This window comes from Vanellus vanellus, assembly GCF_965231255.1.
Source record: "Vanellus vanellus genome assembly, chromosome: 1".
Lineage (NCBI taxonomy): Eukaryota > Metazoa > Chordata > Aves > Charadriiformes > Charadriidae > Vanellus > Vanellus vanellus.
This window is the reverse complement of record NC_138905.1, coordinates 130118065-130144195: the sequence shown is the minus strand read 5'-3', so window position 1 is coordinate 130144195 and position 26131 is coordinate 130118065. Positions and strand designations below refer to the sequence as shown.

Below are 26131 nucleotides of genomic sequence, written 5' to 3'. Positions count from 1 at the left end.
TTAAGAATTATTACACCTTTTCACCACACCTCCCATTTTTCAAGGGAAACACACACATACCACAGACACACAGATACACAATTCAATCTGATCTAAGACTACATTTTACAAAGTACTTCCTTTTGCTTGACTTCCCACCCCTTTCCTCTTCACCCAAACAAGACTAATAATTACATGAAATTAAAAGCAGATCCAAAGTTCAGGATTTCTTTTGGTTTACTATGTTCTGAATCATTTTCCACAAGCCCCACTCTAAATAAACTACAGTAGTATTCTATAATTAAAGGGAATTCATCTTAATAGCACAGTAAATATAAAATAAGCTTTATAAAATTTCAGTGAACAGTGAAATCATTTTGAATGTCTGAATGTCCAAGTCAGTTACAAACTCTACCACTCTAGTAGCATGGTTGAGGGAAAGCTCAATCATTAAGGAAAAAAAAGAAAACACAAGTAGTGCATTAACTCAACACAATGGCATCAGCATCCCACCATTCACACACACACACACACACGTTTTATACAATACAGTGCATTTTGTATGCCAGCTGACGTCAGGGTTTTATGTGCATTCAATAAATATTACATAAACCAATCTTTTTGGTGTAATCTACAATTCAGTTGGGGTATGAACGGCGTCACCTGCTTTCAGAAGGAATATGGATCTTCCAATATTCAAAGTACAATTTACATTCTAACAAACTAAAAATATTCAAGCACCATGTAAAGTCTTTACTATTAATGTTTGAGTATGGGCATTTACAAGTAAAAGAATACAACAGAAGGGTTTTGTTTTTTTTTGTACAAGCAACAAATGAGAGTAATGGAAAAACTGGAGTAAAAATATTGGTATGAAGGAATTCATTTGCAATTTAATGGCACTCACTCAGTCTTCCAAAAAGCATCTTGCTGTCATGGCAGCCTTCCTTCTCTTCCTCTGATAAAGCTACAACTAAGATTAGCAAGTCTCCATTTATTGTTATTACAGTTCAGGGAATTATTGGACTCCATGCATTCCCCCCCCCCCCCCCCCCCCCTCAAATGTAGCATCTATTCTGGCTGAAAATGGCACAACTCTATTGATGCATGACACACCTACTCTCATTTGCTGACTGTCATTTCAGTTGCTATCATTTTGTAATTCCAGCAAAAGCAAATGCTTCTAGAACTTCAACAGAAGTACAAATGAACAGAAAATTGAAATAATACAAAGGCAAAGGCATCACGATAGAAAAGTCATGAAGTTACTGGTATTGTTTTGAGTAATTCATTACACAGCTGGTAACAGCAACGGTACTGCTTATCCTAGGTATAATGCTTCTGCTCATCTGTTTTCTAGTTATCTCAGTTTTGTCAGACAGTCCACTTACGTGAACAAAATTAATATTTGCCTTCTAACTTAATTTGACAGCAATTCTCCACGTGATGAGCTCCCAACACAGTAACAGAAGGACAGAAGGAGGGAAGGAAAACTAGCTCTGATGCCTTTGACTTTGTTTTGGTCATCAGTGGTGCACACTGATTGCTGGAGATCTCTTAGCTTATTTAAAATTATGCTGAAGATTTAATTAGTGCAAGAACATGTTGAAAAATGACAGATAAAATATTGGTTCCTCATCTAAGATCACAGTTTGGATTTTACTGTCATCTTTATAAACTGCAGGGAGAGAAGACAGCAGATTGCGCAATGCAGTCAAGATGAGTTTTTCTCTACCCACCCCTTACAAACACTGCTTGATTTTAAATAAGGATTCAGACACATGATTGTTCTACCACAGCTTAACATGTTATCACACATCAAGTGAATTGTGGTAATTGACCATATGGATGTGGCTGCCATGAGCTAAGAACAATTTAAAATGAAGTATCTTGAATCTCTTCTGGTAAGGTTTAGCTCGCACATTTTGCCTCACAGTTGCAAAGTCAATTACCATAACTCAGTCGACATGCTTGGTTGCGTCTCTGAATCTTGACAAAGTTATACCATAAAAACTCAAATGCACTGTACCAGCTTCTGACCAGTACACACAAACATCCTACTCAGTTGCACAGTTGTGTAACATAGTCATTCAGCTGCCCAAACCCAAGTTCGATTTCACAAGTATTGAGTGCTTTATTACAGCAACCTGATGCATTCAAACAAATTGAACATCACCTTTATAATACAGAGTATCATATGCCTAAAAGTACCAGTATGATTTTCAGTTGCAAGTCTTGTGTTCTTCAACCTACAGCAAATATTTTCTGACGAAAATAAAAAGAATACAGTGTGTAATTTTTCAAGATCTGGCATCTGCTATTTTGTACAGGCTGGTTTATTAACAGTGTGCAAATAAACCTTTACTGAAGAGCTAATTGATTAGTTATTTTTCAGCCAACTTGGAACTGGGGCACAAAGTACCTTCTGTGCTGTAAACATCATGAATTCTTCACAAATTGGAAGCTGAGAAGGCCTAAGGGAACTGGGTACAAACTCTTCTCATACACAACCATGGCTGAGCTCAAGTCTTCCAAACTGTATTTGGAGTAGTCTGTGTTTGGCATACGTTACTGTGCTGCTACAGAGCACAGGCTTAGAAGATTGTTGTATATAAAAGCATACTTTTAGCTTTGAAACACGACAGCCTAATGAAAGCATGCAGCAGTATTTTCATCCATAATACGGTAGAATTCATTCTTAGTTTATTACCAGTGTTGACACAGCCAGGTGAGCACTGTACAAGCAAAAGGGATTGTAAAAAAACTACCTCTGATTAAACTCTCTGTAACACTCATACAGTATCTCATTTAGTCACCTTAGGTTACTATTTCAAACAGCAAATTTTGTAGACATAAGTTACCCTGAAAAAAAGCAGCAATTACAAATACCCTTCTCCTTGGTTTTTTATACATTGCAAAATTTATCCTTGCATTTACCTGTCTTCTTTTTCAGTAGCTTACAATCTAGAAGCACAGGGAGCCTTTGTTTTCCAGCTAGCTGTGGCCAGGTTAAGTCAGCTCTGGCTCTTCAGTTTTTCTGGTTAAGTGTAACATTTCACACCATTACTAAGAGTCCTATAATTTTAAAAAAAAAAACAGTTTGTTTGTTTGTTTTTTTAGAGCCACTAAGCAGTAACTATAACCACAGGACTAAACACCAGTAGTTCTTTGCTTTCCTGTATACATTCTTCCCAAAATTAATCCTTTTACATTTTCAGGTTTCATTTTCTGCTTTGCTCACAGCAATGGGATTAGGAAGAATTTCATCCTTAATTTATTTATTTTTAGTGTAGCACAAGCAGAAACATCTTAACACATTACTCCCACCCCTTGCAATATGAAGATTTTTTGACTGGCAAAGGCCGGGCAGATGGACTGAAAGGTTCCCCATGTTTCCTTCTCCTACAGCTGAGGGCTTGAGAGCCTGTTTCCAACCCAGTGCAGCAGCCCCTTCTTGGTTTTCAGGTGTATCGTGGCATTTCACACTGCTCACAGCGATTTAGTGCTGGGTGATTTAGAAAGGTGCAGCTATCACAATTCCATGGAGCCCCTTCAAAGTCTTCATCTCTTGGCTGAGTCCGTGGAGTCTGTTTGGAGCTGTTTTGATGCTCTAAAAAAAGCCAAAGGAAAATATTTTTTCTTATTTCAGGAGAGAAGGATGATAGGCAAGATCATACTACTGCTTTGTCACCTCATTAAACACTCCGTCTTAAAATGAAAATGGAAACCTTTCCACTTAGGTAACATTAGAAGTGCTTCAGCAAAAGACTTTCAATTCAGTTTGTGAAATCTGAGTATTTACAGTATTTCACTTTTATAAAGAGTCACTTAACCACAGTACCTTAAAAACAAAAAGAGCAGTCACTGCTGTTCAGTCACTGATACTGCTAAAGGTGTAATAGCTTAAAACGTATTGAAAAATTTATTACTGACACCGCAACACCATCTTGTTAAGGAATGACTTCATAGGTTTGTGTACAGCAGACTACTACACATTCTAAATTCCACTAACCCTACTTTACCTGAAGTTAAAGACTACTTCTAACTTAGCTCCTTTGAACAGTCTGGCAGATGATATATTTTCTGCATCTTTTTCTAGCATTTATCCAGGCTGAAAAAATACAATATAAAAATAACACCATAGGCTGTTTCTAAACAAGTTGATTGTTTTTCTTCCTCATGACTTTGCAGCAGGGATGTGTGTACATGAAGCAGCACTTGAGTCTGTTTTCATTCATAAAATCAGTATGTGTGCAAATCATACATTAGGTATTAACCCACAGAAAGACTCAGTTTTCCGATGCCTCCTGCCACCACTTCAAGACCTCAGGTTATCTACTAAAAGTGACAAATAGTCCTAGGATGTGGAAACAACATTTTGCAAAATGTTAATATTCAAAACAACATTAGCACACATACCTAGAAGGTAAGGTCAAGCATCTGCTACACAAACATCTGTAGAACAGCTTAATTAAAAGAGGACTCAGGTTGTAAAAGAGGACTGCAATTAGTAATTCAAAATGCACACATTGCTGTGATCTGCTAAGAAATCTAGCAGATGGCTGATGACAAAGTTAGTGCAAATAGTACTTAGGTTTGTCTTCAGATACATACTTAAAGAAAATAAAAGTAACCTCCTTGCTTAGATTTAAACCCTCTCCAGTCCAGAAGTTGCATAGTCACATTAACAGTGCTTGGCCTCACCAAATTCCTGCCCATACCTGTCTGTCTGCCCAACGCCTTCAACAGCTGAATATTAAGGAAATAGAACTTTTTAAGAAAAACAAAATTATTTTGATGACTCCATGTTAAAAGCCAAGCTCAGAATATAGCACACCAGCCCTAAAACTGATCTCCAATAAGCTGACAGACAAAACGAGGAAGCTAGTTATAAGTCATACAAGTCCTTACAAGACATTATCTTTCCAATTGCCAAATAAAATCACTTATCTCATGCACATTTTGCATGTTATTTTGCTTTGAAATAATAAATCAAACAGGCTACTGTCATTAAAATAATCTCCTCACGCGTCACAAAGTAGTAGTGCCTTAAATCAACCTCATGACCACTGTAATTTAACATAAATCCAGGCAGCTGTTTTCATGCCATTGCTCACCTGCTGCTACTGTCTTTCCTGGACACTACCACCTATGCAGGGAACACATCCCAGTATTGGGTTTTTTTGATCCACGAGCAGTACTTCTGGGCTTTCTCTTTCTTTTAAATTTCCACATACTAAGCATTTTATTATATCAAATAATAAAAGAGGGGAAAAAATTTCCTTATATGAATTCAAAATGCAACTGCAAAAACCTTTGTCAAGTGCTTATCAGCAACTAGAACTTATTTACAAAATTTGTATTTTCAAGCAGACTACATGATTGCTCATTCAGAAGAGTGACTTCTTTTCCACTAACAATTTTAATACATCCTAGTTACAGTAAGAGGAGACACAATATTATAAATCTTATCACACATAACATTTTCTGAAAAAGACCACTGTTTTCTCTATATCAGAGCACAGGATCCTAGACTGTATCTTTCTGCTGAAATAGCCAAAGCATTCAAAAACTTCCACTAGCATTTGAAACCATTCTTCTAGCAGATTTCAGAAAGTAAAATGAAAAAAAAAAAAGTCAAAAAACCCCTCAGATAATCACCACTGAAAGCAGTGAAGTTCAGAGAGCTATGAGCTACACGGCCACTAGGTGTCTACTAACGGTGGGCTGAGTCACTCTGGGAGGTACTGACTCAATCTCCGCTGGGCAAAAAGTAAGCCTAACACATAGCTCCTGTGTGCTTGCATATAACTTAAGCGTCCACAGCTGGACATGAATCCTAGATACTATACAATCATCATGGAAAATTTTAGAAACCAATAATAAACTTGTACAAGTGGAGCACTGTTATCTCTTTAAATTGATGTGAGGAGACATTCTGTCTTGGTCCTTAAAACATCTGAAGCTCTTGCTGTACTAAAACTTCAGGGCTACTGTGAAATTTATACTCTGCACAAAAAATAGTCAAAGTATGACCAGTCAAGTTAAAATATAATTAAAAATATAAATGCAAATTTTAAAAAGCTGCTGCGACCAAGAAACTTGCATAAAAGGTGCCAACTAAACTATAAAATCCTAACAACGTGTATTAGAAGACAGCTAAACAAACCCAACACAAAGCTTTTAACCAGAAGTATTCAAAAATTGCTGATTAGGAAGCTCAAGTTAACATGTAAAAGTTCGTATACTTACAACTGTTTTTCTAATAGTGAATAACTGTATTTACAAACAAAATATTAACAGAACATTCATTTGCAACAACCTGCCTGAGGAAAACAAGTTGTAGCCAGGATTACCGCACTTACATAAAAATGTTCTGTTTTGGTTTATATAGAGAGAAGAGTTGTAATAATTAGAATTGCTTCCTGTCATCACAGAGGTTTCTAAAAAAAAGGAGGAAAAAAAATATGCTTTTTTAATGCAGATTAGGTAACTTGATGCTTGTTTGTTGACCTACCCTTTTTATATGGCTTTGGTGGCACAACAGGACCAGGCTCTATGTTATCATAGAAGTTACACGTGGCTTTCGGATCAAAGTTCCCTGTTAGAAAAGAAAAGTAATAAAGCATAACTCCAAAGTTATTTACATGCCTATGCCAGTGATAGCAACATCTAGAGGCTTCAGATTTTATACATCTTTTTATTATGACATCATATATTAGCTTTTTCCCAAGTAGTCTTTTGTCACATATTTTCAGATTTGTGTTGATTCTAGTAATATTTAGGAGGCTAATCCCATATTGAAAAATTAACTCCAGCTCAATGTTCTGTATTGCTTTAAAAATACATGAAAAGATAAATCTTTCTGTAGGACACATTCTTGGTAAAAAAAGAAGGACTATGCATATCCTAATCTATTTGACTGCATTTATGTCAAGTTTCTGTCGCAGAGAGAGGATTTTTAAGGACCTAAATAGATCTCTTTTTGCCAACTTCCTGGTTACAACCTGTAGTTCTATTTTGTACTAATTGGTCAGAGCCTTTGTCAGCAAAAAGTTAAAAATTTAAGTAAAGCACCTCCACTAAGGAATATTTTTTTTTTTTAAAAGCGCTCTCGACAGAGTCACTTTTAAGCCACCACTTTCTTGGTAATGTAATTTAACTTGGCCAACAGAAATACTAGCAAGTCAAGTTTATCAGGTTGCAGCTGAAACAGACACCTTTTAGAGGTAAGCTGATATTGATAATCAAAACTGAAAGAGTCCAAGTATGCGTGTTTAAGCACATACTATACTAGAATCATAGAATTGTTTAGGTTTGAAAAGACCTTCAAGATCATTAAGTCCAACCATAAACCTAGCCAAGTCCACCAATAAACCACGTCCCTCAGTGCCACATCTACATGCCTTTAAATACCTCCAGGGATGGTGACTCAACCATTTCCTGGGCACACTGTTCCAATGCTTGATAATACTTTCAGGGAATAATTTTTTTTCCTAATATCCAATCTAAACCTCCCCTGGCACAACCTGAGGCCATTTCCTCTTGTCCTATCTCCTGTTACTTGGGAGACGAGACCAGCCCCCACCTAGCTACAACCTCCTTTCAGGTAGCTGTAGAGAGTGATAAGGTCTCCCGTCAACCTCCTTTTCTCCAGGCTGAACAACCCCGTTCCCTCAGCTGCTTCTCATAAGACTTGGGCTCCAGACCCCTCACCAGTTTTGTTGCCCTTCTCTGGACACACTCCAGCACCTCAATGTCTTTCTTGTAGTGAGGGGCCCAAAACTGAACACAGTAGTCAAAGCGTGACCTCATCAGTGCCGAGCACACAGCAACAATGCCTTAGTCCTGCTGGCCACACTATTTCCGATACAAACCAGAATGCTACTGGCCTTCTTGGCCAGCAGGGCACACTGCTGGTTCATACTGAGCTGACTGTTGACCAACACCCCCAGGTCCTTTTCTGCCAGGCAGCTTTCCAGCCGCTCTTCCCCAAGCCTGTAGTGTTGCATGAGGTTTTTGTGACCCAGCCTTTTGCCTTGAACTTCATACAATTGGCCTCTCGGCCCATTGGTCCAGCCTGTCTAGATCCCTCTGTAGAGCCCTCCTACCCTCAAGCAGATCAATGCTCCCACCCATGCTTAAGTTCAGTTTTTAAAAAAATGATCAATTCCATACCTCTAGATTGAAGGAGATCAACTTCTTTCAGTGTACAGTCAACATTTATCTGGAGCTGTCTGTTGAGGCTTCTCAATCTGGTCATTTCCTCAGGCTAGAAAGAAACAACCCAAAATAGTAATTGTGGGAAAGCCAGCATCTTATCTGACAAAGAAATAACATTGCTGTATTTTTGTTAACAGTTTTATTAGAAACTGACTATAGATAAGGCACTGAAAAAAAAACGGCCAGGATTCTACTGTCAGTCCCGTCGCCCCCTACCTAATTTATTCCCTCAGAAAACATTCTTCTATTGGCATTTGAGGAAGAAAACAAAATAAACCAACAAAAATGAACAAGTTACTTCATATTAAAATTCATTAGTAAGAAGGTATAACTGAGCTTGTTTATAAAACCATACACCTTATAAAATTCTGTATAAATTGACGACTTGCTTCATGAATTTGCTTCAAGATGATCAGGAGATAGAGCATGAGCTGCAGTTCACATTAATTAATACTTGATTATAAATGAATAAGGTCAGAAGTTTATTTATTTGCATCACCCCAAGGAGCTCCAACATGCCAAACCTTCTAGCCCAGTATATTTAAATCATTCAGTGCTGCAAGACATTAATTATGCTTAACAGAATAACTAGTTATTTAAGTCCATATATTTGCATATCATTAAGAAACCCCAAGTTATTGGAATACAGAGTGCCTAGGAATAACTACCCTATCCTAGGATACATTCCAACATCAAAGAGAGAGTCAAAGACACAGAATGTTTGAGGTTGGAAGGGACATCTGGAGGTCATCTGGTCTAACCCCTCTGCCTAGATAGCAAATGGCTTTTGAATATCTCCAAGGATGAAGACTCCACAACTGCTCTGGGAAACTTGTGCAGGTGCTCAGTCAACCACAGCGTAAAAAAGTCATTCCTGATGTTCAGAGGGACTCTCCTGTGTTGCAGTTTGTGCCCATGGCCTCTGGTCTTGTCTCTGGGCACCAGTGGAAAGAACTTGGCTCCATCCTCTTTGCACCCTCTCTTTGGGTATTTATATATATTGATAAGATTGCCCCTGAGTCTTCTCCAGGTTGAACAGTCGCAGCTCTCTCAGCCTGTCCTCACAGGTGAGATGCTCCAGTCCCTTAATCACCTTTGTGGTCCTTCACTGCACTCTGCAGTATGACCATGTCTCTCTCTTGTACTGGGGAGCCCAATCCTGGACACAATACACCAAGTGTGGCCTTACCAGTGCGAAATAAAGGGTAAAGGTACCCTCTCTCCCCTTGCTGGAAACACTCCTAATGCAGCTCAGGCTATCATCAGACTTCTTTGCCACATTGCTGGCTCATATTCAGCTTGGTCTCCACCAGGACCACCAGGGCCTTTTCTGCAAAATCGCTGTCCAGCTTATACTGGTGCATGGGGTTGCTCCTCCCCAAGTGCAGGACTTAGTACTTCCCTTTTCTGAGTGGCATGAGGTTCCTGCAGTGCCTATTTCTCCAGCTTGTTGAGGCCCCTCTGAATGGCAGCACAAGTCTGCCAGTTTTGGGTCATCAGCAAACTTACTGAAGGTACACTCTACCCCATCATCCAGATCATTAAGGAAGATGTTAAATGGGGTCAGACACAGTATTAACACCTGCAGTACACCACTAGTTACTGGCCTCCAACCAGACTTTGTGCCACCAATTACCACACTCTTGGTTTGGCTGTTCAGCCAGTTTTCAATCCACTTCACTGTCTGCTCATCCAGCCCATACTTCATCAGCGTCTCTATGAAGATCTTACAGGAGACAACGTTGAAAGCCTTACTGAAGTCTAGGTAGACACTAATCACGGAATCACGGAGTTTTCAGAGTTGGAAGGGACCTCTAGAGATCATCTAGTCCAACTCCCCTGCTAAAGCAGGATTGCCCAGAGCACATTACTCAGGACTGCATCCAGGCGGGTCTTGAAAATCTCCAGAGAAGGGGACTCCACAAGCTCCCTAGGCAGCCTGTTCCAGTGCTCTGTCACCCTCACCGTAAAGAAGTGTTTTTGTGTATTTGAACAGAACTTCCTGTGTTCCAACCACTGCTCTCCCCTTATCAGGCTTGAATTCCCCTTGGTGAATCTATGCTGACTATGGCCGATCACTTTCTTGTCCTACATGTGCCTGGAAATGGTCTCCAGAATTACCTACTTCACTTTCCCAGGGATCTAGGTGAGGCTGACCAGCCTGTAGTTCCCTGGGTCCTCCTTCTTGAAGACAGGAGTGACATTTGCTCTCCTCTAGTCTTTGGGCATTTCTCCCAAACAGATTATCTAGATTGGCCTCACAGTGACATCTGCCAGCTCCCTCAGCACTCATGGGTGCATCCCATCCAGGACCATGAACTCACGCATCTCTGCTTTGCTTAAGTATTCCCTGACCTGATCCTCCTCCACCAAGGGTATACCTTCCTTGCTCCAGACTTTTCCCAGGGTCTCTGTGACTCAGGATCCTGAAGGCCTGTAAAGACTGAGGCAAAGAAGGCATTCAGTATCTCAGCCTTTTCCATGTCCTATGTAACCAGCTCTCATTGAGCAATGGGCCCACATTTTTGCTAGCCTTCCTTTTGTCACCTATCTACTAATAGAAGCCCCTCTTTGCCTTTGACATCCCGTGCCAGATTCATCTCCAGTTGGGCTTTGGCTTTCCTAACCTCATCCTCGCACACTCCTCCCAGGAACACACCTGCCAAATGCTGCCCTGAGACATACAGCAGCCATACTAGTTAAGCAGCTAATAGATCCTACTATGCCTTCCAGCTGACATCTGTCCGCATTGTTTATGGCAACATAGTGAGTAAGTCTGAACTGATTTGGCTAACAACTGCACAAAGTGGAAGTTACTCTTCAGTCAGGTGAATTCTCTTATCAGAGCCACAGAGATGTTTGGGCTAGGAAGAATCAACAAGGAAAAGAGGAGACAGAGGTGCCAACTATTTGAGGCAACGCTGCCACTTGTTACTTGGCACATCCTGTACATACTAAATGGGAAATGGGTTGTCTAGGATATGCAACTACTCAAACAACAAAATACCTCCATATAACAAAATACCTTCCAAAAAAAAAAAAAAAAAAGCAAAACCTTGCTGCATTAACACCAAGTTGTACATGGCTTGGGCTCTTTAAATAGACTTGGACATACACTTTGATAGGTTGTTAGGAAAGTAACTATTCAGTTCTGTGGTCCAGAAAAGCACAGGTATACAGGTTTCAAAAATTCTGTTGTGAACACTAAGAAAGCTGGACACATACCTGTCTCTTAAATTATAAGAACTGGCTTACGAGAAGCCAAGAACTTACAAAAAAATAATCTCCAAAGACTGAAGATTTTATACCCCAAAATATTTTTTGGTATCATACTTTAGTTCATGAAAACATTAAAAAATAAATTTGTATCTTGATTTAAAATAGTAATAAACTGCTTACTGTTGGAATTGCGGTTGTACAGCTAACTCTTCGAAGCCGCCTCTGCATTAGATCATGCTCCATACCATTGACTTCGGCTTTCAGGCGTTCGAGCTCTTCTTTCTCAAGCTTCAGTTCCTTTGCTAATCTCTCCATCCTTGCTCGTTGATGTAACAGCAAGGCTAATATTTTACATGGAAGAAATAGTTACTAACACACGAAAACCCAGAAAACTGAATTCTTAACTTATGCGTAAGATTCATGAGTGACCTTTCTGGAAAAAAAAAAGTGATCATAAACATGCAGCCAAATATCAGTGTGAAGATGCTTTCATGCCAAATGAACTACAATTTAGAACAAAGTTCTTCCAGAATAAAAACAGATTTTAGACAGTAACTTGAAGTTGATATTACCATTTTGGTCAAAGCTTCTTTTTTTGCATTTGGTCTTTCTCGTCTCAAAAATACAAAGGCACCTGTACAAGAAGACAGCTTCTCAGGATGAAACAGCAACCTAGTTATATTAATACTGTACTGACAAAAAAGATAAACACCAGAGGTAAGATCAGAAGGCAACACACACTTCGTATCTGCTGCTCAACAGCAGCTGACATACTAGCCTTAAGACATTAGCCAAATGTCAGTCCTGAATTGTTTTCTTCACTGCTATTACAGATTATGTTATGATAACTTTAAGTAGTCTTAGCTTTTCAGAGAGTACTGTTATTCTTAATACTGTAAGTTCCCTAGCGTTTAAAGGCAAAACTATAGAACTTCAATAAAACAGACTACAGAGAATCCAAAAAATAAGAAGTAGGGGCAGCTCAGGTGCTTGAGTCTTTAATTCTACAATAGAGCTGATTCACTGTCCTTTAATCTCTTTCTGCTGTTAATCATTCTCTCATATTTTTGTCATAGTACTGATATTTATGACTCTCAGTCACAAGATGATGTTGGGCTCCCAGAGAAGCCAAAGAAAGAATTCTGACTAGCTAGAAAATACTCAGTTTCTGCAGGAAGATGTTTCTCAGTATTTCATCATGATGCAAAACTGGCCAAGTTAATTAGTGTGATGCTTAGCACTTTCTGATCTGGCTGTTTTTATCTGATTAAAACCTACTAGGACAGAGAAAAATAAGAGAAATTTGCTGTGGGTGTTCAGACAAGCACTCTGCTCACACAACAATGTTCCAGCAAACTGTTCAAATGTATGAAGACGTAGAATCTGCAAAATGCTATGTCATACAAAGCACCAGCCAGCATCTGCCCTTTTCTTCAACCCTGTCCAACACAGGCAAAGAAAAAACACATAACATCGCAAGAATATTTGCATACCAGCAAAAAAAAAAAAGTTAGAAAAATAAGCAACAATATGATACAGCTACCTGGGGGAGGATAAAAAAAATCCACAACCAGTCAGGAACATAAAAATGACAGTGTTTTTTATCAGATGTCAGTCTGTGCAAAAAAGTAGCACTATACTTTGGATTTTGTATGGATCCACAAATTCACAGCCAAAGAATAAACACTGAAAATCCTATCCAAGAAGAACAGCAGATGTTTTTATAATACAGGCACCAGTATTACTGAACAAAACTGTTTTATTTTTTGAAGCAGCCTAAGTCATCCAAGTAGAGTTTCAGATATCTCAAAATTAAAAAACAAAACAAAAAAAAGTACAGCTACCAGGCTGTATGATTTCCTGCTACTACTATCAAACCTTGTCTTTGTGTGACTCCTCCAATTTAACATCCGGTATGACTACGTTACATAGCTTTGCATCATACTCTAGTACAACTCAAACATGACTCATGCTACAAAGAAACAGTGGAAATACAGACATCAGAATGGATTTTTTGTAACTTTTTTCACAATGGTTCATATTCAATAAACTTGTTCCCTATATTAAGCTGTTACATATACTCTTCTTTAGGACTCCTTTGTGGTAGTAAAGAATGTAACTTTTATTCTTCTACAATTTATTTCTATCAAGAGTTCAGAGTGCAGCAATACCACAGGCTATAATAAAGTCCCTGATGCCATATGTATTGCCACAAAAGCAGATGCCCCAAAAGCATATACTAACTAGTTTTATTTGGTTTGTTTTCCAAATACACAAATCTAGTCAAAGATACAAAGGCAAAACCAGATTTCTACATTTCAAAATGTTTCTCTCAGTTATGTGAAGCTACTTATAATTTTCCTCACATAACTGACAATCTTTAATGAAGCTGTAATAGGAACACTACCAAAGCAAACACATGGCTTAGGAGTTACAACCTTACTAGTGTTTGTTCTCTCTAAATAACATTTCTAATTGGGTCCACCAGGTACAGAACAGCTCCTTGTTGGTGAGTTAGAATAGACCAAAAGACACAAAGCAAAATAATAAATCAAAAACTATGGGGCAGCATTGTGGCCATGATTTCAGCTCTCTAAAGTGAAAGGAAGGCTAGAAGGAGCAATGGAGGAATAGACTCTCTTTTCCAAACACAAATCCAGAAACAAAGCACATTCTTTAAATAACTGCTGCTGATTATCATTCTGTCATTACCCCAAATGATTGGTCTGAATGCTTGCAGAGTGATTAATTTGCTCAATTTTAAATGTTTCAAATCTATAAAGCAGATTACTCTGATAAAAGTAGTTTTCAGCTAAAGACTAGACTTCACCTTACTTTTTAACTAAATTACTTAATTCTTCATTTATATGTGGCATTAAGACTATTTCCTATCCCTATTCAGCAGAACACATAACCTATTTTTTTTCTGCCAATCTCTTCCTCCTGTTTCAAAACTCTTTTGATTAAGATCTTCAAAATAATTACTTGAATAACTTTAAGAAAAAAAAATCATTTGTATTGATACCCAAGTAATTTTAGCTGCAATCCTACCTCTCTCTCCTCTTTCACTTTATACTCTTCAATCTAAACCAAATAAATTGGATTCAAATTCCCTGCAGAAGTTAGTGCTTCAGGTTTTATAAAGCACCCGAGTACAGGACAAATACAAAAAATAATAAAATGTAAATTTATCATTCTTCAATGCAGAATTTACAAACCGCACACACAGTATATGAACAAACCACTTACTCTTGTTAGCTGTACTCTTTTCTTTTAAGAAATTCCTCTAACATCAAAAGCACAGCAACTTTAAGAACCTCAGAAATTCTTCATGCACTAGATTGCACCAAAAATCACCTAATAAGATAGGGTTTTTTTCTGTTTTTTAAAAAATTTTGCCAAATTTCAATTTCGATTCTTCTCTGTACAGGTTCAAAAATTCTCACTTAGTAAGCAGCAAAATCAAGCTGAAAATGCATTTTACAATAATACAATTTGCAGAGGGAAACATTTACCTTGAGTGTAAGCATAGTCGTCTGATCCAGAACTAGAACTTCTCTGATACTTATGGCTTCCTTTTTCTCCTCCAGATCCTGGTACTACAGATATAGGCTGAATAGGCTCCGGTGCTGCAGAACGCTCTTCTTGGTCCACTAAATTTAACAGATTCTCAGTCGGTGCTCGACCTACTGTGATTTTAAAAATGGTTGGGTTTGGCTGAGATACCATTACCCGAGGAGACTGCGTTGGTGCACCTGTAGGTCCAGTTGGTTGAGTGTAGGTAATATATACTGGATTAACGCTAAATGGAGGTTTGGGTTGACCCGACATACCTCTTGATGGAGAGCTTGAAGGAGGAGTAGTGGCTGCATACAGTGGGTGCTGGTTTCGCTGAGATGGTTGATTACTTATTGGTGAAGGACTTCTGTTCATTGCAGTCCCAGGTCTTTGTGGTGGCTCAACTGTAATTTCTATTTTATTCATGGAACCTTTGGATAAACTAGGTCCAGCAAAAGGAGGAAGATACGATACAGAGTGACCGCCCTGTTTTTGAAAAGTCTGGGATGCTTGCTGATATGGATGGGGTGGCACAGTTGAAGGACTAGGAGGCATGAAAACATGTGAACTCTGATGACCCATCTGAGGAGGTTGAACTTGGTGTTGAGGAGAGCCAAAGGGTGAGGGACACTGGGATGGCGGTGGTGATCGAAAAGCTGACTGAGGAATCTGGGGTTGTTTAGGAGAATACTGAGAAGGTTGGTAGTTCTGTTGATGGGGATACACAGGTAGAGGACGGGGAGTATAATGTGGAACTGGGCCCTGTGGCGATGAATGCCACTGTGTATTCTGAGTCTGTCGTCCTGAAGAACTTTGAGATGTTTGTCTTATATAAATAGAGCCAGGAGTCCCATAAAGATTGCTTGGAATCTGTGGAAGAATTTGTAGAGCTCTGGGTACACTCTGTCCAGAGGGGAGGTTTTGTGATACTGTAACAGTAATGGGATTTGTACTGTACCGAGGTATGTGCATATACGTGGGAGGAGGGCCTTGCATAGCAGACGTGTTCATTCCTGGTTGTATGGAAGATGGCTGTGGAGGTGGCTGTGGAGGAGGAGTAGCTGCATTTCTATTCTGGTCATTCATGAAAAATGGATTGTAACTAGGAGAAGCTGCCACAACAGCGGGAGCAGAATGTGGTTCTTGAACTAAGCATATCAGCTGTTTACCTGCTGTGCGTTGTGGATCAATATGTCCATCACTTGAACTGTGTACCAGTGTACGACCACCATTAAGTTGAGCTCCATCCCCTGCATGATAGCTGGTATGAGGATGAATACCCAGATTAATGTGCAAAAGGCTATTTCTATTCATTCTGGTGTCATCAGGACTATGGTACTCCATATATAAGTATTTGTTGCTCTCCTGTGCGAGGGCTCGACAACAGGCATCTAGGTTGTTGTTGTTCTAGGAGTAAGAATGGACAGCTATTATTGTCAAATAGTGAAAGCAAAAGCTACTGCTTTGTGTTCAACAAGCATTCAACTGAAGCTGCAATCTAGCCTACCTTGAACACAACTAGGGATAACACTTCACAGACATGAATTCTGAAACAAAGGTAATACCTACCAGATCACAGCATTCAAGTAGTACATAGCACACATTGCATCTAGTAAAATGCTATGGTAACACTAGCTACAGTAAGACACTGAAAAAAAAAAAAAAAGTCCAGTTTTGGGGAAAGCAATGGTTACAACTCTTGGTATATTCTGCAAGGAACAGGTGTGTACAATTAACTACTAATAACACACAAATAAAATTTAACTAGATCAAAATTGCAAAATCTGTAAAGTCAAAACAAAAATGCAGATGACATTTTAATGTTTGAGTGTTTACTGTTTTCACCTTTATTTTCCTGTCTACCTGAGTATTTTGCTTTACCTGAAAGTTTAAAAGCCAACATTTTACTCCAGCTTCTCTTGGTAGAACAGAATTTAGTGCCTTAAGAATGAAGTCAGAATAGGTATTGCTTGAAAAAGTACTGGCAATTCCATAAGGCACCTTACAATTCTGACATAATTTCAACTGCCTTTAAGAATTTCAGGCTTAAGGCTAAAAAAGGTTTATTCATACATCAGTGAGGAAACCAAATAGCTCCTGTAAATGTTTGATTTGTTCTGTGGTGCCAGCAGTTGAAACTATATAGACAATAAATTATGAATCAAATCAAATGTATAATGGGGAATTTCCTTTCCCTTCTTCCCCTCTCCACTTATTTTAGCTTAATCTAGTCTTGTGAAAACAACACCAATGACAGCTTTTCCAAAAGAGTAAAATCACTAGAAAGCATTCCAGATTGTGGATTTTTTTTTCCTCCCCAGTTTCTCATACAACAGCCTGTACCAGATGTGGTTCAGTTTTCAATTTAACCAGTAGTTAAAGAAAAAAAATAAATCACTTTAAGTCAAGTTCAACTCCATCTGGCCCTCAGCACCATGTGTGATCCAAGACTGGTACCTTCTGCGACATAGAACACCTCCTACTAGAACAAGCGTGTACATATTTACATAAACATGCATACATCCCCGCCTTCCTTAGTGTGTGAAGGTTACCATTCTAAGGAATATACATTAATAATGGTTTCACTTCTATTTTAAACACTATCACTATATAAAGTTAGTAAACATGCTAATGCTTATGTGGCCTTGCAGTAGTTTTCAACAGCCCATCCAGCTGGTTGAAAAATCAGTTACGTTTCTTTTCTAATGGACTAATACCTAGTCAGTCTTAATACTAAAGTGAAGATGACTTCCCCAAAATTTCATATGATTTCACTATCAGAAGAACACACATATTGAGCATCTTCTCAGATGAAGACTTACTACTGACCACGACAGAAGAGTCCAGCACTTAACTATGTATGGCTCTCGCTCTAGGGATACTTCCCCCTGACTACTTCCCCTTCATGACAAACTCCCTTTCTAGACCCCAATGGTCAATGAGAATATCCAGATGTATCACAGAAAATTTTAAAATCAGAACATGTGGGAACCAGGCCTTGTAATAACCAGCACCACAGTGCCAAGACAGTAGTCTAAAAAAAGTTAACCGCTACCGTCATCCACTTGCCACCACAGGACTTCATAAAGAGGGTCTTCAGTTTCCTTAGGTCACTTCTTCAGGGTGGAGGTAGAGAGAACATAGATAGGACAAGCCTGAATCTGATTTTCTCTGAGTATAGAACACATTTGTCATTTTATTTGTGATTTTAGATGAAGGTGGAAGGAAGAAATGGAAAGGAAAAAAAAAAAAGGGGGGGGGGGGGGAACAGACCAAAAAAACCCTGCCACCTGACTTGGAAACAGAGAAGTAAAAATAAACCTTTGGACAGCTGTGGCGAAAAGATGCCATGAAGACAGAAAACCTTTAGATTCCTAGCTAAGGCCAGTTCCTTATCTTGGAAGAATGAGTCATTGTTTGCTAAAATCTCCTCCAGTATGTTATTTATATAGCCATAACCAATAATCATCCCATTAGCCACTTTCCTTATTCCCTGTAACCATACAGTCACAGGTCACATAGACAAGGAATAACAGTCAGCAGAAAAAAATCCCGCAAACCTAAGTGAAGAATGATAAAACCTTGTACAAAGAAGACAGGGCACAAATGCAAGTAGTGGAGTCTTCCACCCTTTCAAAATAAAACCAGAAGAATGAAAATCTATGGTACATGTATACTACTAAAAAGAATTTTTCTACTACAAAAATAAAATAGACTCTTTAAAACTCTTTACCATACCTGAAGCATACACTGAGATACCACCCCTTCAGGTATCTCAGGGAAACGTTGTCGGAGATCATGGAGTACCTGCACATCGAGTTGTTGACTGCCCTGCGCCATGCCAGATTGATGATGTTCCAGATTACCAAAAAATGGAAGTCAACAGGCCTTCCAATGATTATGGTCTTCTGAGGCTTCTGGCATTTTCTGTAAGAAAGAAAACACCATCAATTATCTTTTAATCCATCACAAAAACTTTTCCTCCTTCCCCAGCTACATGTGTGAAAGAGTTACCATATTATCCCAGTTGACTGGAAGTTGGCAAATGTGATGCCTATCTACAAGAAAGGCTGGAAGAAGGATCTCAGGAACTACAGGCTGTCAGTCTGACCTTGGTGCCAGGGAAGGTTATAGAGCAGATCATTGGTACTGAGGCCTGTACTGTTCAACATCTTTGTCAACGACATGGACAGTGGGGTTGAGTGCACCCTCTGCAAGTTTGCCAATGATACCAAGCTGTTTGGCAAGGTAGACACACTGGAGGGGAGGGATGCCACCCAGAGGACCTGGACAGGTTGCAGAGGTGGGCCCAAGCCCACCTCACGCAGTTCAATAAGGCCAAGTGCAAGGTCCTACATCTGGGTCGGGGCAATCTCAAGCACAAATACAGGCTCTGCAGGGAATGGCTGGAGAGCAGACCTGAGGAGAGGGACCTGGGCGTGCTGACTGACAAGAAGCTCACCATGAGCCAGCAGTGTGCGACTGCAGCCCAGAATCATAGAATCATTAACCTCTTTAACCAAGACCAACCGTATCCTGGGATGCATCAAAAGAAGTGTGGCCAGCAGGTCAAAGAAGGTGATTCTGTCCCTCTACTCCACTCTCGTAAGACCTCACCTGGAGTACTGCATCCAGCTCTGGAATCCCCAACATAAGAAGGACATGGACCTGCTGGAGCGTGTCCAGAGGAGAGCCATGAGGATGATACGAGGGCTGGAGCACCTCTCCTATGAGGAGAGGCTGAAAGAGTTGGGGCTGTTCAGCCTGGAGAAGAGAAGGCTCTGGGGAGATCTTATTGCAGCCTTCCAGTACCTAAAGGGGGCCTACAGGAGAGATGGGGAAGGACTTTTTACTAGGGCATGTAGCAATAGGACGAGGGGGAATGGCTTTAAACTAGAAGAGGGAAGGTTCAGATTGAACATTAGGAAGAAGTTTTTCCCTTTGAGGATGGTAAGGCACTGGAAAAGGTTGCCCAGTGAGGTTGTTGAGGCCTCATCCCTAGAGGTGTTCAAGGCCAGGCTGGACGTGGCCTTGGGCAACCTGGTCTAGTGAGAGGTGTCCCTGCCTATGGCAGGGGGTTTGGAACTCTATGATCTTCAAGGTCCTTTCCAACCTAAACCATTCTATGATTCTATGATCTTGAGTGCCATCATACAGCACCTACAGGACAACCAGGTGATCAGGCCCAGTCAGCATGGGTTTATGAAAAGCAGGTCCTGCTTGACTAACCTCACCTCCTTCTATAAAAGGATGACCTACATAGTGGATGAGGGAAAGGCTGTGGATGTTGTCTACCTGGACTTTAGTAACACTTTTGACACCATTTCCCACAGCATTCTCCTAGAGAAACTGGCTGTGTTATGTCTTGGATGGGCATACTCTTCGCTGGGTGAAAAACTAGCTGGATGGCTGGGCCCAAAGAGTGGTGGTGAACGGAGCTAAATCCAGTTGGCGGCTGGTCACATGTGGTGATCCCCCGGGCTCCGTATTGGGGCCAGTTCTGTTTATTATCCTTATCAATGGCCTGGACAAGGGAATCAAGTGCACCCTCACTAAGTTTGCAGATGACACCAAGCTGGGCGGGAGTGTTGATCTGCTTGAAGGTAGGAGGGCTCTACAGAGGGATCTAGACAGGCTGGACCAATGGGCCGAGGCCAATTGTATGAAGTTCAAGGCAAAAGGCTGGGTCCTGTAGTTGGGTCACAAAAAACTCATGCAACACTACAGGCTTGGGGAAGAGTGGCTGGAAAGCTGCCTGGCAGAAAAGGACCTGGGGGTGTTGGTCGACAGTCAGCTCAGTATGAACCAGCAGTGTGCCCTGCTGGCCAAGAAGGCCAGTAGCATCCTGGTTTGTATCGGAAATAGTGTGGCCAGCAGGACTAGGCAAGCAATTACCCCCTTGTTACTCAACACTGGTGAGGCAGCACTTCGACTACTGTGTTCAGTTTTGGGCCCCTCACTACAAGAAAGACATTGAGGTGCTGGAGTGTGTCCAGAGAAGGGCAACAAAACTGGTGAGGGGTCTGGAGCCCAAGTCTTATGAGGAGCGGTTGAGGAAACTGGGGTTGTTCAGCCTGGAGAAAAGGAGGTTGACGGGAGACCTTATCACTCTCTACAGCTACCTGAAAGGAGGTTGTAGGCGGCTGATCTCATCTCCCAAGTAACAGGAGATAAGACAAGAGGAAATGCCCTCAGGTTGTGCCAGGGGAGGTTTAGATTGGATATTAGGAAAAAAATTATTCCCTGAAAGTATTATCAAGCATTGGAACAGTGTGCCCAGGAAATGGTTGAGTCACCATCCCTGGAGGTATTTAAAGGCATGTAGATGTGGCACTGAGGGACATGGTTTATTGGTGGACTTGGCTAGGTTTATGGTTGGACTTAATGATCTTGAAGGTCTTTTCAAACCTAAACAATTCTATGATTCTATGATTATCAAGAGAGCCAACAGCTTAAACACAAGACTGGGAATCATCATGTCTCAAATTCTAATATTAAAGCCCTTAATATATCACAGGTATGTCTACATGACATTTCACTGGAATGTGCTAGTTCAGATATTCACACAGTCCCACCATAGGACCATGTAGGCATAAATTAAATTAATCTGACCCGCATAAAATGGAACTGTTATTTACTCCCAATGAAATCCTGAACAGTTTGTAGAAAAGTCTGAAGTTATCAATAAGCATGCATGTCTTTGTTATTTACAGCATGATAGAAGTAAGAGGCTGGAAAACTAAGTAGCACAATTATCCAAAAATATCTCTCTAGTAACAGGGCTTAATCTCCTTCCTCTTTACAAAACTACAAATCCAAGAAGTTGGAAGCAGTGTTTGTGAAACACAACAATAATTAAACAGAATTTAAAGAGTCCTTTTTAGGATTATGACAAGCATCTATTTAAGATTTTCGTAAAGCACCTATTATATTCACACTAACATGATTAGTGACAAAACCCCCTCTTTCCATTTCAGGATTCTTGTATTCAAGAGCGAAATTCTATCTGAACTTCAATACCCAAGGACTACTAGAAGGCAAACGCTGTCTGAGTCAACAAATGGTCTTCTCACTTTGTGGCTTATGATTACAGAGTAATCAAAAGGTAGCTGAAGTCTAAGTAAAGATTCACAAAGACTTTGCGTGAAGGTGGTGCATGACACAGGCCCTGTAACATTTATTATTGCTGAGCTTTAAAAGCCTTTCCAACTACTTAGTTGAATTCTTAACTGCAGACAATATAGTGCCGTGTTCAAAGATGGAAATAAAAGTCAGATACCAGAGTTGGTGTTCAAATAATATATTAGCTATCCAAAGTCCCAAGCTTAAATCACACTTATCTCAACCTCAGTGCAATTGTAGGTGGCACATAGTATAGATATTCCAGTCAGCTTTTCACTTGTTAGCTCAACTTCTAATACCAGTCTAGAGCAGTACAACTACAGATCAGCACAAACACATGCATACCTGTATGCACTAATAAACTCCAAAAGTTTCCTGTATCTTTCCTAAGAAAGTCTTTTAGTTTTCATAGGCAAGAAAATAGAACATACATCTTCAAAGAAATGTAAAATGTCAGTTTTAGGGTAAAAAAGCTTCAGGGTTTTTTTTTTTTTTTTTTTTTAGTATTATTTTGAATGTTTAATAACCACGCCTTTCTTTTTTCATCTTTTTCTAAATAGTACTTCCTTTCTCTGAAAAGGGGCAAAACAACAATAACTACCACCACAACAAAACCAGAAGTCCACTCCACTCTCTGGCTACTTTGTATGTAGACAGCTCTTAATTGACATTAGTATTCATTAAATAACACATATGCTTACATGAAGGCTTGCTCTCTGTCATATCTGATATATTCTAGTATCCAGTATCTGTCACATCACACTCCTTCTCAAGATAAATGAGACAAGTTTAAACAACAGTGAGGTATGTCAGTTATCCCGCTGTGATTTAAGAAATACTACAATGAACTTACATTGTATAATCACAATGCAGTTGTGTCCACTGCAGTAATGCTGCAGACCCCTTTATTTTAAAAGGAAACAAGTTTCCACTGACTACAAGAGCCAGCTGAAAACTTCAGACCTACACTCAACAGTAGGTGATCTTTTATAAAACATACTTTTTGTAAATGACAAACAAACTTCATAATATGAAAGGCAGACCACCACAAGAATTCTCAAAGAAAACCTGACAGCAATCAAGCTCTATGTGTTTCTAGACACCTCTCCTTTTCCCAGGAGGCAGGGGATGAAATGCTGTAATGGAGGAGTATCCTACCAGAATAAATTGCAGTTAAAACCCCTGTGGAATAACAATGACAGTATCTGAAAATCTGAAATAGAAGATAATAATTCTAAGAAATTCATTTGCATCAGCAAAAGGCCTTTGCATCACTTCTCTCTTCAAATACAAATTCAAATGTAACATGGGTGAGCAGACTGGAGATCCACCATCAATATACACAAGGTGTTTCTACAATGCTTTTATAATAATATAAATTAATAATTTATGTGATGTTTTTCTAACACTTCCTGAATTAGTGTGGTGAGTAGAGGTCTAACACTCAAAGTAATTTGCAGTTATTGGCCAACGACGAATTTTATCAGATTTCTCTTCTAAACACAAATAATGGATAACTCAAATTTCCATTTTAATTTTGAAGAGTTGAAGCTTCTAGCCTTTACAGTTACACAGATAGCCTTGAAAAGTCTACAAGAAACACAAAATAATTGTTTTGAGAAGCAAGAGCACACAATCATTCAGAACTCCTTGGATTCCATGGATACACTGTGGAACTTTGTTATTTTTCAGCCAATATCACAAAATTCACTACTGCCACATCTAGGAGTCCAGCATTTTGATCTGCCTACAACTGACTGCACATTTTCCGCTCTAAGCGGGCACAAACTGGCTGGAATACAATACTTGCTTCCCATGTTGCTCCACAGCACCAGGCAGGTGGAGAAGCAAGTTGTTCACAGAGCCAAGTTTACAGCACAGACTACACAGCTAAGATGCTTAGACTACAAGAGCTCCTACTGAGCCACAAGAGACTAGGAAAGCAATCCCTAAAAGCTTCTTTCTTTCACAGCATGCACAGGCTAAGGGACATGCCAAGGTGCACTACACGACCAACCTTAAAATTACTGAAAGTTCACATAGCAGAACGCATAAAAAACAACTCCAAAGTCACCACGAAAGCAAGCCACTTCATCTGTAACTTTCAGAAATGAGTTGAGGATACCCAAACTCTAGTTGGAAAGTATTTCACAAGGATGGAATAAATTAATGTTGCTACATACGTGGCACTTCTCATGGCAAAACCAAAGGATATTAGAATTAGTCCTGCTGTGTTAAAACACAGAGAAGACTTCAGGAGCCACTACTGAACCTTGGGGATTATGCAAAGCATGAGTCAAGTCCTAAACAAGTACACTAATCAGTTTTTAACACCTTTTACATGCCCAAATTGTATGTACAGGAAACTGGCATCTTAAATTTAATCTTCTTTCCTTAAGCCATTTGTGTACCTTGCAAGTTAAGAAAATAGTCAACAGTTCCATCGATCAACTGATGTCTCTTTTCTGAAAGAATGAATAAAAAAAATAGAATTACCATAGTGTTGATACTCCCCACAGATGTGTTCAAATATATACAGAAGGAAATCCATTTCACTACTGTTATTTTTGAAGCATTAAATCACCTAATCGGCAGTAATGAGATCCAACTGAAAAAGAAATTAGGTCCATACATACTATCTGCAAAATTATATAAGTTACATACTGGTGTGCACTTATGCAATTACAACATATGCAGCAACTAAAATAATTCCTGAGTGAATTTCCAGAAAACGGGTTACCTGGAAGACAGTTTCTCAGGCCTCATCAATTTAAAGTTAGTTGTCAAAGAGTTTTATAATAACAGCTGGGCCGTAAAGGATAGGAGGAAAAAAAACAACAAAACATAACACAATAATAAACAAATAATTTTATAAAAGCAACACCTCAAAGGCATCCTGCTTCTATATGTTTTACGTAAATTCTTTCATCTTAAAAGATTATTAAAATCTATAGATGAAAAGGATAAGAAAACACAGATGGATTTAAGTACAGTCAGGTAAAGAACCTAAATTTTTCCTCGGAATACTACACAAATGTGTGTACACAAAAATTCTTAAATTCCATTGTTCTGACTTCTCATCAAATACATGCTGACAACTACAGATTAGAAGTGGATTTACTGAATGGCACGCACATGAACTCAACCCAATACCTGTAAATTAATCTGTTTTTTTCCTCCTTGTTCAGTTCTGTTTGATCAAAGTGTTAAAGATAAATTTTGGCCTTCAGATTCATAAACGCAGTAGGAATTTTTTTACTTAAGCACTTATAGGGCAACTCCCTCAATCACTTGCACTAGGATGACACGCTTTTAGCCAGGAGGTAGAAAAGGATTCAGGGAAAACTAGTAAAGCCAGATCCTCTATTCTGTCCAAATATTGCAGGAACTTGAGTTTGAAGATACCATGACATTTAGGTGGACAAAACAGTAAAACAATATAAACTTCTTAATTATGTAATCTTTGGAACCAAAAGAATAAAATTAATATTAACCCAAATCAGTAAGCTGAAAAAGAAATGAACCTCCTCCCTCAGTTGAGGAGGACCGGGTCAGAGACCACTTGGCCAAGCTGGACATTCATAAGTCCATGGGCCCTGACGGGATGCACCTGCGAGTGCTGAGAGAGCTGGCGGATGTTATTGCTAGACCACTCTCCATCGTCTTTGAAAGGTCATGGAGAACAGGAGAGGTGCCTGAGTACTGGAAGAAGGCTGACATCACTCCGATCTTCAAAAAAGGCAAGAAGGAGGACCCAGGGAACTACAGACCAGTTAGTCTCACCTCTGTCCCTGGGAAAGTAATGGAGCGATTCATTCTGGATGTCATCTCCAAACACGTTGAGGAACAGGAAGTTATTGGAAGTGATCAACATGGATTTACCAAGGGTAAATCATGCTTGACCAATCTGATAGCTTTCTATGATGTTATAACTGGTTGGCTGGATGAGGGGAGAGTCATAGATGTCATCTACCTTGACTTTAGCAAGGCTTTTGACACTGTCTCCCATAACATCCTCATTAGGAAGCTG

The 26131-nt window shown here is 39.5% G+C and overlaps 1 protein-coding gene across 1 annotated transcript; it reads right to left on the bottom strand.

Annotated features, from left to right (window-relative positions):
• Nucleotides 1-1042: 1042 nt before the first annotated feature.
• Nucleotides 1043-18819, bottom strand: TAB3 (TGF-beta activated kinase 1 (MAP3K7) binding protein 3; the record flags this gene model as incomplete). The annotated part of the gene is made up of 6 exons (XM_082484054.1): nucleotides 1043-3589; nucleotides 6497-6580; nucleotides 8158-8251; nucleotides 11602-11762; nucleotides 14937-16386; nucleotides 18718-18819. 6 exons carry the CDS (start codon nucleotides 18817-18819, stop codon nucleotides 3441-3443), a joined length of 2040 nt encoding a protein of 679 aa, XP_082340180.1. The 3' UTR covers nucleotides 1043-3440.
• Between the last annotated feature and the right edge of the window lie 7312 nt (nucleotides 18820-26131).